Here is an 18,845-nt window from a genome sequence, read left to right on the forward strand (position 1 = left end):
AAACGTAGATGTTAAGTTATATGCTGCTATATTGGCGGAAAGAATGAACAAAATACTGCCCTGGATAATACATCCAGACCAGATTGGGTTTTTGTTGGGTAGGCAGTCTTATAATAATACTTGAAGAGTGGTAGATATCTTGGATTAGGCCCATGGTTTAGGAACTCCCCTTCTGACACTGTCGGTGGATGCAGAAAAAGCCTTCGACAGGGTTGTATGGGAATTCTTAAGAGGAGTTCTGACCCATTTTGGCTTTGAGGGATGGATAGTGGAGGCAATGGGAGCCCTGTACTCGGCACCCTCAGCAAGGATAGTGGGCCGAGATATGTGTTTGGATTGGTTCAATGTAATAAATGGTACTAGACAGGGCTGCCCATTGTCTCCACTGTTGTATGTCTTATCTATTGAACCACTTGCTATTAACATAAGGCATAATCCCCAGATCAAGGGAGTTAAAGTGTCCGATAGAGAATTAAATATCTGTCTTTATGCGGACGATATTTTAATATCTGTCACAGAACCAGACACTTCTCTAGCTAATTTAATGGAGGAATTCGTAAAATATAGTACAGTATCAAACTATTGATTAAATACGAACAAAACTATAGCCCTTACTGACAATATATGAGGAAATAAACTTCAGTCTATGAAAAGAGCATACGACTTTATCTGGACAGAAAAAGAGTTCACCTATTTGGGTATTATAATAACAGCAGACCCTAGACGGGCAATGGAGGTTAATTTTTTAAGACTTTTGAAAGAGACTAATAGTTCATTGTAAGAATGGAGAGGTTATGAGATTTCTTGGTGGGGTAGGATAAACACTATAAAGGCATTAATTATTCCCAAATGAGTATACTTATACTGTATGCTTTCTCTCTCTATTTCCAAAAATTGGCTGAATATGATACAGAGTAGTATCACAAATTACATATGGAGAGGCAAAACCGAGAATGAATACTTACACTTTGTCAAGAAAGGGATATCATGGTGGTCTGGGGTATCCACTAATTATCCAAACGTTCCAGGCCAACATGATTGTACATGTGTATAAATAACAATTAAGTGAGTTTAAGGAACATGCATGGTACAAACTATAATCTAACAGATTGGGTTTAGAAAACATGGAACCGCTCCTTTTGAGTGAAATTAGCAAGAATAATATTATCAATATCACAATAATATACAATATCACACGTTGGTCGCTTCTCTATTTTTTTGTATTTCTTTTGGAGGAAACGTCATAGAGTGAGTGGTGTGTTGCTGCCCTAGAAGCAAAGAGGTCCATTTTACAGAGCCAATATTATATAGGCTCCATACCATGTGAGAGGTTCTAGTTTTTTTATCTACTGATGATTACTATTCTCAAGACCATCTACACTATATATTTTTTTCTTTGTTCTTTTTCATTTCATATGTACTTTCAAGTTTGTTATTATACGATATTTATGGGGTAAGTCAACCCCTGAACAAGTTGTGTTTTTTATTCACTTATTTATTTATTAGCGCTCCACTAATTGGTATATAGTTTTATACCATATATTGTGTTGTGGTCAATAATAGTATATCGTGAGACAAAGTTATTATTTTTTACCAATGTCAGTGCTTGCTCCAACCTCTTGGCTGTAAGATCTATAACTATGTTGGAAATTTAGATTTAAGTTAAGAAAATTAGACGCATCATGTTGTTAAAATTGATCAGCTGCCTTTGTTAAAAATTCAAATGTGTTGACAGAATGTTGCAGGTCCCCTTATGAAGCAAAACGTTATTAAAAATATTATTATTATATTTTCGTTAAAAGTAAGATATAATTAAGTTGTTATTGAGCTGGTTTCACTTATTGTTTCCTTTACCGGAAAATGAAAAGTAGGCAAAAAAAACAAACCTAAATACTTGACTTAGGTTCCCACAATACACTAAAAGTCACGTAACATAACCATGATTTGTTAGACAAGCTTTTAAATAATTCTGGGGATATTTTAGTCTGTGGCAAGGCAATGTTCCTTGTCATATTGGTCAGACAGGCGCAAGCAATATCCATTATAAAATATTTACTAACGTCACCATATATCTATGTATTTGTTGGTATATATTTGTACAGGTTGTTTAAAATGAAAGGAACACAGTCTCAATTCTCTGGTAACATTAAAATTCATCTTTCCACAAAAGTGTTAGCTACAGATGACCCTTGCTGATCTTAAACATATTTCAGTATCTGTAACTGAATAGAGGTTTTCCGTACAGCATGTTCTAATGGTACACTGGCCTTAAGCCAATAAGTCACTGAATAAGGCTATTTGTAAAATACAGAAACCGAGAACAGCTGCAGCAATCAAATTTGATAAAACAGAAAGGAACTTTCTTTTTTTCCTCTTGATTTGTCCAAGTTTAGAAGCTTTCGTATAGAATAGCTTTTGTTCAGAAAAGATGCACAAACATAAACCTATAACTGTAAAAGTAAATTAAACAAATGCATATTTTTAATGAAAAAAATAATAATAATTATATATATATATATATATACACACATTATTTTTTTTTCTAATCCCTACGGCTATGATATGATAAAATAATATACAATAATATTTTCTTATATGCATGTGGTTACATGAAATACAATGGAACCTGAGACTATACATTATCTTTATGGTTGGTCGTATTAATGTTGATAATACAATAAGTGCTTCCTGATTTCTGTATGGGTGATGAAAACCAAAGCCATTTCAGTCTGTCTTGATAATTAATCAAGCATTTGTCTTAAAAGGGAAAAAAAAAAAAAAAAAAAAAACAGCATCAGAAGAACTCTTAGCAATTTTTTTCCAAATATACTATGACATACTGTTAACACATGCTACAAATGTTTTCACAGTGATTTTTATGTACATTTAAAACTCACTAGTAAAAATAAAGCAACATAAAAGAATCTTGTTTTGGGCTCATGCTAAATGTTGGGACTTGTCACCACGTGATTAATTATACATAATTAAGAATTATGAGGTGAAATTGAAGCTATCATGAACAAAATTCAGCTATGGGTGTGTTGTGCCTTTTTTATTTTATTTCTTTTTTTTTTTTTATGTAGACAAGAAAAAAAATCTTACATTTGTAATATTAGCCGTTTATGGAGCTTTAATAATTTTTTGCAGCTCTGTAAACTTGATAAAGGAAATACAAAAAAATATGATTATATTATTTAAAGGTACACTGTAGCAACCAGACCACTTCATCTCATTAAAGTTGTGTGGGTGCAGTGTTCTTGTCCCCTTAACCCTGCGATGTAAAACATTGTAGTTTTGTATAAACTGCAGTGTTTACATTGCAGGGTTAAGACTGCCTCTAGTGGCAATCTACCAGACAGCCACTAGAGACACTTTCTGCTGTTTCACAGAGATTAACTCTGTGAAATGATGCTGCACATCCTGATACTTTGCATGAGGACTTCTAGTGTGTTTTAAAACCCCATAGGAAAACATGGATTCAATTCTTTCCTATGGGGTAGGCCTAATGCCTACGCAGAGTTTGCAATGACATTGGAGGAGTTGGGGTAAGTGTTTTAAAGGGTTTTTAACACTTTCATTGCTGTACGGGGAATCATCGCAGGGGCAGAGGGACACTATAGTGTTAGGAATACAGATTTGTATTCCTAACACTATAGTGTCCCTTTAAGTTTACATTTTTAATTAGATTTACAAATATTATGATTTGTCAGTTTTCTCATGTGAATAGTAAAAAAAAAATGAATAAATAAGAGAAGTTAACCCCTTAAGGACCAAACTTCTGGAATAAAAGGGAATCATGAAGTGTCACACACGTCATGTGTCCTTAAGGGGTTAAAGTGAATTTGGGATTTAAGGTCAAAATAGCTAAACCAGAAAAATGTTCACTCTTTCACTCTCTCTTTCAATTCAGTTACTTTGGACTTTGAATTCCCTGCAATCCTCACTTTGGTGAGGAACCAGAGTTGAACCAGTTTAAAATTAGCTTGCAAAATGTTAGGCATTAAAGGGACACTATAGTCACCAGAACAACTACAGCTTAATGTAGTTGTTCTGGTGAGTATAATAGCTCCCTTCAGGCATTTTCATGTAAACACTGCCTTTTCAGAGAAAAGGCAGTGTTTACGTTGTACATAGGGACACCTCCAAGTGGCCACTCCTCAGATGGCCACTGGAGGGGCTTCCTGGCTCAGGGCTGCACAGTAAGTAGCCCTGACATTCAGCGTCCCAACGCTCTGCATGGAGACGCTGAATTTTCCTCATACGCGCGATGCTGGAAATAAGGTGAGTTTTATAATTTTATATGGGGGCTATGGGGGGGCAAACCACCTAAATGGTGGGTTTAGCACTATAGGGTCAGGAATACATGGTTGTGTTCCTGATCCTATAGTGACCCTTTAAGTAATAGTAAATGCGAAAAACTCAGCGGCAGAGCTTTTTCGCACAACAAACCTCCTAGCAAATCCTAACTGTTCGCTTCCTCAAGAAGAAACATCTCAAAAGTTTTGTGAATCCCTTTCTCACTTTTTTAAACAAAAATTTTATTTAATTAGGAGCAACATAGTGGTGGAACCTGATGCAGAAACTTTTACACTCTATGATGGCTCGATGTTCTCGAATTTTAAACCCGTTAGTTCATCCGAGATTCTGTTCATCCTCAAGTCTCTCAGGGCATCGTCCTCATCGCTGGATCCCTGCACTGCTCAGCTGGTGAAGGATGCCGCTGATGCCTTGGCCCCCTATATTGCAGACATTGTTAGTATGTCATTTGCCACCGGAGTTGTTCCTGGCATTCTGAAGCAGGCTGTGGTTATCCCTCTGCTGAAGACACCAACTGTGCCACGCTCCGAGTTGAGCAACAATCAACCTATTTCCACCTTGCCTTTTTTGGCCAAGATCATCGAGAGAGCGGCGGTATGGCAAATTCAGTCTCACCTGGAATCTAATCACATTCTGGATGACTTCCAATCGGGATTTCGACCTGGTAGAGGGACAGAAACTGCCCTGGTTAAAGTCCACGACGATCTCCTGTGGGCCTTGGACAGAGGGGAGGAAACTGCCCTGGTACTCCTGGATTTATCGGCGGCCTTCGATACCATCGATCATGATAGATTGACAGAGAGGCTACTTACTGTGGCTGGTGTGGATGACAGGGCGCTAGCTTGGGTGACCTCGTTTCTCCACGACAGGGTTCAAAGGGTAAAATTGGGGACATTTTACTCCTCTAACATCTCCCTGACGTGTGGAGTCCCCCAGGGTTCGGCTTTATCTCCAATCCTGTTTAACATCTATATGAGGCCACTGACCCATATCATCCGCCGCCACATGCTTCCCTATCATATCTATGCCGACGATACCCAGTTGTACTTTCGCCTGGCCAAGAAAAAGGAGGATCAAATCAATCTTTCTTCATGCCTACAGGATATCCAGTCGTGGATGGGAGCCAATTATTTAAAACTTAATGGCTCCAAAACTGAATGCATCATCTTCAGTAACCAGGAGGTGAATAGTATCTTTCCCTCATGGCCGGACTCGTTTTCTCCATCTCCGAGTCCTGCCACTAAGGTCAGAGATCTGGGAGTCATTCTCGATTCCAGGTTGACACTGAAGCCTCAGATTAATCAGGTGGTAAGCTCTTGCCACTACCACCTGAAGCTTCTGAGGTCTATTTTCAGATTCATTGCCCCCTCCGATCAAATCTCGGTGGTCAACGCCATCATCAGTAGCCGATTGGACTACTGCAATGCTCTGTACATTGGACTGCCTCAGAACATCATACACAAGCTACAGTTGATACAGAACGCAGCTGCAAGGCTACTTACGGGTGTGGCCCGCAATGACCATATCACTCCATCATTAAGAGCCTTGCACTGGTTGCCCGTTCGTGAACGGGTTCTGTTTAAAAATGGTTGTTTGGTATATAAGGCAGTCCATGGTATGGGACCAGACTATCTGAAGGATAAATTCACACGCTATACTCCCAGTCGATCCTTGAGATCGGCTGATTTAGCCTTATTGAAGATTCCAAATTTTAAAAAGAAAAAGTGCGGAGGGAGAACGAGTGATGTTCAGGGAGCGCAATTTTGGAACTCCCTGCCTCTGACATTAAGACTTGAGAATGATCTATTGAAGTTTCGCCGGAGCTTAAAAACAGTTTTATTTGCTCAGGCGTATGGGATGACGTGAAACTTTTAACCTGGTTCAAATGCATGTGATTATAATGCTGTTGTTTGCTGGATATTGTTTTGTCTGTTTTATTGCTGGTATGCGCATCGAGACCCTATGGGTAATAAGACTGCGTTTCTTAAGAATTTTTAATAAATAAATAAATAAATAAATACTAGTAGTAATTATCCAAGTCACTTACTACAACAGACTCACACAGCCTAGTTTGGTTTCAGTTGGGTAGAAAATGTATATATTTAAATCTAGCAAGTTGGATACTCACAAAGCTTGTTCTTGAAACCAAGGCAAAATAGTTGTTGTTTTTTTGAGGGGGGTTTTTGGACGGGAGGCTGGGTGTTCAGTTTCTTGATCTGAATAACATATCATTTTTATCACTTCATTACCAATACTTAAAAATATATATTTTAGCAATTATATGAACATGGAGTGCATAGCTTTTATATAATTTGTTATATATATTTTGTATAATGTTTTATTTATTTTTTTTATTAAAAGTTGTTGAGGATTCCTAATGCAGTGTATGGATTTACACAGATGTAATTATTCACTTTTTATTTATTCTTTACAAAATGTTTAAATGTCTATAAACTCTTGAGGTTTCATAACTTTGTAAATGGACAAAATGTGTCAATTTTTAGCAAAACATTCCAAAAGCAGAGTGGTTCCTTCTAGGTTTGGAACATATAAAATGTTTTACACAGGGATTATTCATCTGTCACTGATAACGGGATGCCGTTCAGAAACCCATGGTCATTTCCTTCCACTGTGATGCACATCTAATCTGCTTGAAAGACAATCTTTTACCATTAAGTCAATTTATGTGAAGATGTCTCATCATATGACTTATATGTATATTTATATAGATATATTATACATCTATATATTTTTGCTAGCAAATGTATAGATTGCTAGAAGAATCTGTTTAAAGATATGTCTTTCTTCCACTTATCAATCAGTTCTCCAGCATAGACTCTGTGCAGAAGAACTGCCTGGTAAGGAAATCAGGTGGTTCTACTGTTCCCGGAACATAGCAACCACAGAGCATGCGTTCAGAGAATGATTGACGTTACTCTATATAGATGTTGGCACGCTGCAAGGAAGCCAACATGTTGGCATCATGGAGGATGTTTGTCGTTCTTCAGGAAGTTTCCACAAGTAAAACAAATGGAATAAGAGTACTGGCATACTTTGATGGGTGTTTAAGAAATATAACACCCACCAAGGTGAAGACATGATACTGCTGGATCCATTTTTAAGTGAGTTTATATTTTTATCTTTTACATTGAACACTTCTGTGCATTTGGAGGTGGGGGAGGGGTAATGTTAAAGTGATCCTGTCATTGCAGGCCCCCATTGTAACAGTAGCAAGGAAGAATAGAACAGGATCGATGTAGTTCACACCAGAATGTAGTACTTAATCATAAGCAATAACAATAATCAATATTCATAGACTGACTGACTTTACCATGCCATGAGGTTTGATACATAGAACCTCTGGAAATATTTCTACTACTCGTAGGGTATACAGCCGGTCTGGAATATAATCGGAATACATTTTAGAGAGCAGAAATATCTAAACGTGATGTATTCTCCAAAATGTTGCAGACTTTAAAAGTGGGTCTGTCCGTTTCCAAACTACATACAGTATTAAAACAGAACTGTATGTTATAGTGATTTTTGTACAGTAGCTTTATTTTTTAGACACCATATGCACATGTATGGCCCTATTGATTGAATGTCCGAATGTCCAAATTTGCATGTAAGCCATTAATGTGCATATACGTAAGTGTGCTGTATATGGGCGATGATGTTGAACAGAGGTGCTACAGACGTAAGTATGTTTTTTAATTACCTCTGCAGCTCAATAGTGTTTAATGGAGGAAGTGTCACTTCTATAGAAGTGGCAGTTTTAATTTAAAAGCAACCATTCTGAATTTATTTTTATTTGTCCCCTCCAAATATTTATTCCATACAGTTTAATGACACTTGTCGTGAACAGATGATTCAAAGAAAAAAGTTTCAGGAACTCATTGTGCAGTGTTTCACTGATTTAAAATTGTTTCTAATTAATAATTTGAAAATTATTATACTAAAATATTATACTGTTTGACAAAAAGAAGCACAGCAGATTCCCGAAGATACATTTTATAAGGCAGAAATCTCTTAGGTGACAGATAGCTTTAAGATTCTTTATCGCTACTTCATTGTTTAGATCTCAGAAGTTTGAGACTTTTTTTCGGATTTTTTATAGTTTCTAACTTTGTTGGGTTTTTAATTCTTCTAAGTAGTCCAGCGCAATCTTAATTTGCATGCAAATTGTCAGCAGGGCAAGTTTTCTTCAGTTGCATGCTGAAAAACCCACATTTATTGAAGCCTCCACTTCAGATACTTAAATCTGCATAAAATTTAGACAAATTGATTCATTTCATTATGAAACTGTCCAGCTGGGAATATGCATGTATTGTACTTAACAGATGTGCCTATGTGAATGTATGAGAACAACGTCACATATTTGTATTATATCAAATTGGGTTGAGATTGTTCACTTAGAAACTGTTGTAATATTCATTGTTAACTGCATTAAACTGAGGTTTTCAATGGTCTGGTTCTATCCACAGATTTCAAATTAGTCACCATCCATAATTTTCTTTTTTAACTGAAAAAAAATAAAATATCAGTTTTACAGCTGACTAGCTGGAAATATAGTATATATACTGTGTTCTATAATGAATGAACTACTTGGAGATAAACTTTTAAAGATTCACTCCAGACTGTATTTAACCCATTTGTAGTATATTATATATAGGTAGTGCATTACAAAAAATACAAAAATAATACATTAAAAATGATGCTGGAAAATACACTTTAATTCCTGTATTGATGACAAAATTTCAGGCTGTGCAGAAATTGCAATGATCTCCCACCCATCAGGAAGGGACTGGTGCACAAAATGTCTATACCGTTACTGTGCTTTTTACCATAAGCATTGGTTAATGGTCACAGCAGAGATTTTTGGGGACTGTAGTCTAACTGTCAACCTTCTGTTTTTAGAAATAGCTGAAATACACCTCCCATAGTCCGAGTTTATAGCATCATGTATTGCAGTAATTGTGAAGCAATAGGGGAACAGAGTAGAATTAGCAGACGATATATAAAAGGTGGCCTTATGGAGCTAAATTAATTAGTGCTAATTAATTTGAAAAAATGAAGGAGATTCCGAGAGGTACACCAAGCATAACTAACTGTAACCTGACCTACACATTGCACCAAGCATGGTGTTGGTGCCTAGAAGCCTGGTTGTGGAGCATATTTATTTGTCTACTAATATCTTCGGTACTCTAATTTTATTTGTTTCAACCGTTATTGAAATTGCATAAAATAACAGATGAGAAGAAAAAGTTGTAGAAGCAACTGTTTTAATTGCAGCTGAAGTGATAGGCGGAAGTGGGCTGGCCATCTCCCTAGTGACTTTTATCCGAACATCAAGAATGAGTGCAAGAGGTCAGATGTTCAATGTATGCCATTCACAATCTGCTGACATCAGTACTCATTCATGAGAGCAAGCTTTGTTTACTGATAGTGCTAATAGGAGGAGACACGTGAAGTAGCTTCGTTTATGGAAGAGGGCAGAAGAGATACAGTGCTGTGAAAACATTCCCACACAATGTAGCGACTCATTGACTGTGAAAACCGGCAAAGCCCTCATTCAAAAAACTCCACAAAGCATTTACTTAAAAAAAATAGTCTGTAAATGAAGGCTTACAGAGCTTACTTCAGTCCCCTTAATAGCTCTCACATTACATTCAGTCATTTTAATAAAGGGGAATTGTTACTGTGTGATGTAGGTTAGCCTCTGTTAGTTGAAATAAATGTGATAATTCGTAAATTTATATTAAATGACAAATTTCATTAAAAAAATAAATAGAAAAAAGAATGTAAGGATTATTTAAAAATCAGTGAAATGAAAATGAATTTAGATAAAACAAACTCCGAATTGGTTGTAATCTGTCTGCATTTGTGAGTTATTGTACATTCTCAAATGGAACCAATTATGTGTGGGATTCTTCTGAATTGGCTAGGTGGAATTGTAAAATAGACTTTAAAGTATAAAACATGTAAAGATGATACTGCTAAATAGAGTTGAACAGCATCCTACCTAGATTGAATAGAACTGAAACTCCCATAATTCTCTGTCGTGATATGCTTATAAAACTTGATGGCGTTTGGAACCTTGGAACATCAAGAATGCAGTTCAACATGTATATACTATATTGTTGGCATATATTACCAAAAATATCCATCTGGTACCCATTCAAAAGCATGTAAATACTCAATTTGGATGGTTTAATCACCATAAGGATTTTGTATTATTGCAAAGTTCATGGTGCACAGGGTAAAAATCACTACAGCTATAAGCCGGCCCTCTAGTTTAGACACCTCAAAGAAGAAGTATAACTTCCTCCTTCGGTTTGTCAATTTTTGGTGTGTTTATTCTGTGCATGCCACATTCAGACCAGAGTTTACGGAAAAAGATAAGACCAAATTAATGGAATTTTTTTCTTCCGAGGGAGAGGTGTGACTGAAATTACAGTTAGCTTCTGATTTGTTTTTCTTTCCATAATGTATTATATATTAATAAAATGGGGAGTACTTTTACAGTAGTTCTCATTCAATTCCACTCACATAAATAAAAAGAGTAAGTGGAAATATTCTTTTAAAATTATCTTATAAAGTTCCAATTAATAATTCCAATTAACATATGTTTTCCTTGTAACAAAGGTCAATCCTATTCCCATGTGCAAAGATTGCACATAGAATTGCTCACCTCTACCAACATGTCCACCGGTGCCTACAAGGCTCATTGTTCAGTGCATTGCCAGCTGTGCATAGTAAGGGTAGAGGAAGTGTCTGTTTGTGTGCCAGACATTGTGCACTGCAATAGTATGTGCTGAGATAACTTGATTAATACATATAACTACACATTAAGTATATATGGCTTTACAGCTTGATACATACATGTTTTACACATTGTACTAGTTGTTTAGTAATATTAATTTACAAAAATAAGTGATTTAAAATTCTAGTTCTTGCTTTCAAATCTCTACATAATGCTGCTCCCACCTATCTATCATCCCTAATACACAAGTATGTCCCGTCTAGACCCTTAGGATCTGCTGAAGACTTACGTCTATCTTCTGTCCGTACTCCCACCTCTGATGCTCGCCTTCAAGACTTCTCGAGGGCTGCACCGTTCCTGTGGAACTCGCTTTCCTCCTCCGTTAGATGCCCACCCAGTCTCCACTCCTTCAAAAAATCATTAAAAACCCACTTCTTCATAAAAGCATATCAATTAAACTATTAATAGCTCCCGACTGATTTCTCTTTTGCAACTGTCATTAGTCTAATACTATCCTTATGTGTCACTTTACTCCACTCCCTCTAGGCTCATTGAGCAGGGCCCTCAACCTCCTGTGTGTCCAACTTGTCTGGTTACAGCTACATGTTTGTTCGTCCACCCACTGTAAAGTACTGAGGAATTTGTTGGTGCTATATAAATAATAACATAATAATAATAATAATAATAATAATAATAATTTCTTTTAAATAGCCATTAGCCTTAATTTGAACTTGGGCTTTACGTTGAAGGATAGGATTGGCTGAGAGATTTCTGCCACTTCCTGATTTCTGCAAGTTACATCGATAAAGAAATGGATATTTGCTGCAAATAAAGGACATTTAGGATATGTTAATTCATTATTTCTAATGCATGCAAATTTAGTAAATCCACCTTGGGTGCCCTTAATAATAAATTAGCATTTTTATTTTTCAGATCTGAGCGATCAACTGATGGAAGTTGTTGGACTAGAGGGAGCCATGGAAATGGGACAAATTTACACTGGTTTAAAGAGTGCTGGAAGACGTCTTGCACAGTGTTCATGTGTCGTTATAAGGTAACTACAAAATATATTGCAGTATAGACACCTTCTATGAAATGCCGCCCGCTTTCAATTCAATGTTATGCTGTGATGTAAACGGAGTGCACTATGTATTCTGTGTTTGTATCTTTATAGATATCCAATAAGGGAGAATTTCTCATATTGTACATTAAGTCAATAGGTTCCTTAAGTATATTTTAGAGTAGTTGCACATTAAATGGTGTATGCTCATTCTGTGTGTTAACATGCGTTCTTTGTTCGGTATTCAATATAGATGTTGGGGAAACACCTTTTTCTATACACCACACTGTGCACTGCTATTTAATTTAAAGCACCTACACACTTATTTATCTTATTTGATTCTTCTATAAAATACAGAATATCTTTCTTCACACATATATGAAAAGCAGTGTACCAGATAGGTATATTGAGTTGAAATATATATGTTTATGGCAACTGTGAAAACATTTCTTTTAGAATAACACAAAGTGTTATTAAACTTGTTTAAGTGTATATAGATATAAATGTATATATATATATATATATATATATATATATATATATATATATATATATATATACATATATATATATATATATTTTTTTTTTTTCTTGTTCTGGTTCTTGTTTCTTTCTGGTTTAATAACAATAGATACTTACTAAGGTTAAAGTTGGTGGGATTAGGAGCATTCCATTGGTTTCTATGGTGATAGCTCAGCCTTTACAGCTTTTTTTAATCATAGTTTTAATTAAGTATTGCACAAACATTACCATATTAACATATTGTACTATAAAATTATTATTTTGACCTCAATTTAATATTTTAATATTTCAGGATAAGCTTTTAAAATTATTTAATAGCTTGAACAATATTTCAATATTTTTTTTTATAAATGAATGTATTTGTTTTATTATATATTATGCAATATTTTAATATTTTGAAAAAAAAACTATTATCTTAAATGTTTATACAAAAAAATTAATTGTTTAAAACCTTATTCAAACATATCAAATTGAGGCCTCTATAAGTAAAAGCAGTTCAGATTTTGAAACATACCTTAATTTTAAAATTCTTTGCAATTTATGCTTTAGGACCAGCAAGTCACTGCCAATGCAGATCGATGGGGAACCATGGATGCAGACTCCGTGTACTGTAAGCATATTTTTTTTTCATCTTACAGCATTTACATTATTAGACACTAATACAAATATATTTTTACTTTTACATTTTTATTACTTTGAATTCATTTTGAATTGCCAGTCAATTTCCACTTTAGTAAATAATTCTCAAAGAGTTTTTTTTTACTAAAAATCAATAATGTAGTAAAATGTAATCTAAATTGACATATTTTGTATCATTTAGCCTTAATTTTGCTATTCAGATTTAAATTTTCTACAATTTGGAATTTAATGAAAATAAGTTGGTGAGGCATGGGGAATGGTATGGTATGAGGAGGAAGGATAAACTGATATGTGATTAGGAGATTTAAGATGGAATTTGATGAGGAGGATATGAATATAGGATTTAAAGGAATGGAGATTGGAGAAGAGAAATAAAATGGATATTTGATACTGCCTGGATATGTGTATTCAGTGTATCATGGTATGAGTTTGTCTTTATGTGTCTCTTTGAAAGTGTGTTAATAGGTGTGATTATATCCAGTGGCAAAATTATAGAGGGTACAGAGGGACCTGGTACTAGTACCTTTTGGACCCCCCACTAGCACAAAAGTGGTCAAAGGGTACGTCCTCAACCATTTTTTTAACTTCCAAGATGCTTTGGCCAGCTGAAGATGTGCCATTTTACATCCTTGCAGGGTTGTGTTTGTAAGCAGTGTTTGTGCATTTGAATGTAAGCATTTCTTATATGGAGTATGTGTGTGCAAACTCAGGACAGTGCATACACAATGACACACATTCTGACACAGATACATATACACACATGCACACACACCCAGATACACACACATTCTGACACAGCTACACATACCCAGTGACATACATACTCTGGCACGGACACACTTACACTTATGGATGGTTAGTCCATCCTGAGAGTGTCTTTACTGGCTATACATCTACTGGAGACAACCTGACTGTGTATCTGAGTGTTTATTATATTATGTATATGAAGGACAGGATCTAGGTAGAGAGCAAGGGCCAAAACAGGTGTCATTATGGTGGAGTCACTGACGTATCACACAACAGAAAACCAAATTACAAAATTTAGGTAGGTCAAAACAGCTGACATTGAAAAATACTTTATTATATGAGACTAATTTTTATTCTCTTCATTCATCATTTTACTAAATGTCCGACATTAGTGGAAATACATGTGTTCAATGAAGCTAAGAGCTAAGGAAACAATTCTCCCCTCCTTGCCTTTCTCTTTCTCAACCACACATAAATCATGCTTTCCCTACCCTTCAGACTTTCTCCCCAGCTACTGAACAAGAGGTGGCTGCACTTCTCCATTCCTCTCGCCCCACCACTTGCCCACTTGATCCTGTCCCATCTCACCTCATCAGATCTCTCTCCCCTTGTCTTGTGCCTATCCTAACACACATCTTTAACTGCGCTCTCTCTTCTGGCACTGTTCCTGCTGACCTTAAACATGCCACTGTAATACCTATCCTGAAAAAAACATCTCTTGACCCGTCCTCCCCCTCTAACTATCGTCCCATATCCCTGCTCCCTTACTCATCAAAGCTTTTGGAAAGACTTGTCTTTACCCGTGTGTCTCACTTCCTTAATTCCAACTCTCTCCTTGACCCTCTTCAGTCTGGCTTCCGCCCTCTCCACTCTACTGAGACCGCTCTTATCAAAGTGACTAATGACCTAATCTCCGCTAAATCCAAAGGTCACTACTCCATATTAATTCTCCTTGACCTCTCTGCTGCCTTTGACACAGTTGATCATGCTCTCCTCCTTCAAACTCTTCAATCACTCGGTCTCTGTGACTCTGTCCTCTCTTGGTTTTCCTCCTATCTCTCCCAACGCTCATTTAGTGTCTCCTTTTCCAAGGATACCTCCTCCCCTCGCCCTGTCTCGGGTTGGAGTTCCCCAAGGCTCTGTCCTTGGTCCCCTTCTATTTTCTCTTTATACTGCCTCTCTTGGAAAACTTATTGCCTCTTTTGGATTCAACTACCACCTGTACGCTGATGACACTCAGATATACCTCTCCTCACCGGACCTCTCCCCGGCCGTCCTGCAACGTGTCACTGCTTGCCTCTCTTCCATCTCTGACTGGATGTCGTCACGCTTTCTCAAACTTAACCTCTCAAAAACTGAACTCCTTGTCTTTCCTCCTCCTAATACTGATCCTCCTCTCTCACTCTCCCTTCAAGTCAGTGATATCCACATAAGTCCATCCCTACAAGCGCGCTGTCTTGGCGTCATACTTGACTCTGGTCTCACCTTTGAGTCTCACATCCAGTTTGTTGCCAAGTCCTGTAGGTTCCAACTCAAAAACATAGCCCGCATCCGCCCCTTTCTTACGCAAGATGCTACCAAGGAGCTTGTCCATGCTCTAGTAATTTCCCGCATGGATTACTGTAACCCTCTCCTGATTGGTCTCCCCAAAAGCCGTACTGCCCCGCTACAGTCTGTAATGAATGCTGCAGCTAGACTGATTTTCTTATCCAGTCGGTCCTCGCACACCTCGCCCCTCTGCCAGTCCTTACATTGGCTCCCTGTATCCTATAGGAGTCAATTCAAAGTGCTAACCCATACATTTAAAGCACTGAACAATTCCAACCCCTCTTATATCTCTTCACTGATCCAGAGGTATGCCCCTCCTCGTACCCTCCGCTCTGCCCACGACCACCTCCTGACCGCTGCTCGCACCCGTACGGCCAACTCACGCTTGCAGGACTTCTCACGGGCGGCTCCTCTCCTATGGAATAACTTGCCTACTGCCATCAGACTCTCCCCTAGTCTTCAATCATTTAAGAAGGGCCTTAAAACCCATCTCTTCAGGAAAGCGTATGGCCTCCCAGAGTAATCTCTCCCTTACATACCTGTCGCTTGCTCTCCTATGGGATAGTGCTTTGCTCTCTCCTCCAGCTCTGCTTCACTCCTACTTGATATTTCCTATCCTAATGTTTCTAATACCCCACCTCCTATAGACTGTAAGCTCATTTGAGCAGGGTCCTCTTCAACCTATCATTCCTGTAAGTTTTCTTGTAATTGTCTTATTTATTGTTACATCCCCCCCTCTCAAAATATTGTAAAGCGCTACGGAATCTGTTGGCGCTATATAAATGGCAATAATAATAATAACATGTAGTAAGGCAACATTGATCTTAAAAATGTATATTATTATGAATATTAGAATTCACATTTCCAGTGTTCATCATTACAACCAATTAAAAAGCAACTATAAAAGTGCAAGTTATTTTGTGATCTTATAATACCTTGTAACTCATTGCAAACTGTATAACTTGCAGTTATTCCTATTTCTGTTTGTTAAATCTATCTGACCATAATGTCTGTGAATGTGTCACATGGCTGAGCTACAGCAATGCTGTTGCTGCAACAATTTTGAAATTAAAATTTATTACACTGTGAAAAATGTTGGAAACAAATTAAAAAGAAAAACATATTTATTGCACAATATCTGTCTGTGCCTATCTATCTCTCCATATTGATAGATGCAAACAGAATAACGCTGTACTGGGTGGTTGTTAACATGATTAAGTCCATAATTAAGTCCACCTGCTTCTCTTATTAAGATCTCAGCAGAAAAAAGTACAAGTGAACTGGTCCCCACTAGTACAACCTTTTTCATTTTAAGAGATTCTTTAGTGCCTTCGTATATAGATCAACTTTCATTATTGTGAACAATTATGTTGGCATGGCATCGACAGGTTTTGATACCGGGAATGTTATATTGAATTAATCTGTTAATGGAACAGGTAGTGAATGATCATTAATGGGAAATAGTTATGGAGAATATTATCATCATTTAGCTAGCTCCGTTGGGATACATTTATCTTTGTCTGTTAAAGGATGGATATGAGCTCTGCTGACTTTGTATTATAAGTGCACAATGAGCTGCTGTGGAGCAATAAGCATCAATATATATATATTAACATGTGAATTGTTGAATGAGTGCAAACTAAAAGTTGCATGTCACATCTATATATGACGATCATTCGCTACCAACTACATGCTTACACATATAAGACTAAGCAAGCCTGGCAAAAAGGCACTTTGGGGGTTACTACATTGGCTTTATCAAGGGTGAGTCATCTACTAAAGTATTTTGTTTGGTCTCCATCATGGACATAACTTTCAAAGTTGCTCTTTTATTCTTGTGCCTTTAAATATCTTTATTCTTCCCCTTTCCTCTCCATTATTCATGCCATTCACTGGATCCAAATCATCAATGTTCTTATTCCAACCTACGATTGTTATAACTTTTCCCTGCCTTTCTACCAATGGATATACAGTAGATCACCTTTCAATTTGTGCATTAGAGTTGCAGCTACATATTTCTAAGAGACCCTCTTGCAGATATTTACCTTCCTTACAAAAGCAGTTGTAGAAAAACGTGCCATGTGTATTCAATCTTTAATTTGCCAGCACAATGAAATCTCAAGTATCTTACATGTGATATCATCCTTCTTATCTAGGTAGAGCAAACTTTCTGGGTTTTGAGTAATACAGTCTAGCCATTGACATCACTACGCCATAGACTGGAACAGGTGCATGATTACTAACTTATCTCCACAACTAGATAACAGGTTCATGCTAGGGGCTCACCTATTTGTGTCTCTTTACTCAGGCATAAAAATACAACTGACATAGAGTAAAGAGTGTATTTTAATCTCCTCTTGGTTGATGATGCCTCTTTTCAAGGGAATTCCATGGCAGTAATATTGAAACATTTCCTACCGAGTGATCACCATTTCTCCCTCTTTTATCTCTTTTCAAATAGCTTTTATTACTAAGTTTTTAAATATATTGTGCAAATAACAATACACTTTAAACATAGAGAAACAGAAAAGAAAGGTTTATAACAATAAAAATAAATAATACATTAAAAAAAATAGTAAAAAAAAAATAGAGGGGGAGGTAATAATTCAAGCTGTAGTCCTGTTTTCAATATACTGTGTGATTTTTCCTGAAGACCCTGCAAGGTAGAAAGCCCATCCCCGAGGATGCATTATGTCCTCCCTCTCTCACTAAATATCAGAATCTCAACGTTTGCCTCCTTTCTACTAGACTAAGATGTGGTGAGTACTTTTGGCTACCTGGAGTGGCATGCCGGATTGTCCTTTACGTTCCTCCTAGATTGTCTTTCTCCATTTGTACACCGGTAATTGATCAATGCTCCATAAAACATTTTTTTCACTAGGGAGATAAATATGTTAGAGCATCTTCTATCTTACTTCCTTGCTGTTAATTGAAATTGTAACATCTTTGTTGGATGCTGTGTATTGGATCTATCAATTATATATTCCAGTAAGCACCAGTTGTTGTCTCTAGTAGACTTTTATATTTAAAACTTGTCTTGAGGGGGGCGGAGCTTACCAGCTGAGCAAGCAGGACGCTCATGGCGGGAGCTCCCGACAATGAAGCCTTGATTCGGGGCATTACGCCCGACCACCGTCTCGTGCCGGCAGCGGACAATCACCCTCGTATTCAGGAGGGAATGCCGAACCCGGAGACACCCGTCTCGGGGCTCCCCACCGCGGTAAAGCCCTCATCTCAACCCGCGGCCTG

The 18,845-nt window shown here is 37.0% G+C and overlaps 1 protein-coding gene across 3 annotated transcripts in view; it reads left to right on the forward strand.

Moving 5' to 3' along the window:
• Nucleotides 1-18,845, forward strand: part of DGKB (diacylglycerol kinase beta) — a 567,171-nt gene that overhangs the window by 515,003 nt on the left and 33,323 nt on the right. For all 3 annotated transcript variants that reach the window (XM_063452403.1, XM_063452402.1, XM_063452404.1), the window contains exons 23-24: nt 12,014-12,134; nt 13,212-13,272. In XM_063452403.1, coding sequence (XP_063308473.1) covers nt 12,014-12,134; nt 13,212-13,272 — 182 coding nt within the window. The remainder of the gene's footprint in view (nt 1-12,013; nt 12,135-13,211; nt 13,273-18,845) is intronic.

Source organism: Pelobates fuscus, chromosome 4 (genome assembly GCF_036172605.1).
Source record: "Pelobates fuscus isolate aPelFus1 chromosome 4, aPelFus1.pri, whole genome shotgun sequence".
Classification (NCBI taxonomy): Eukaryota; Metazoa; Chordata; class Amphibia; order Anura; family Pelobatidae; genus Pelobates; species Pelobates fuscus.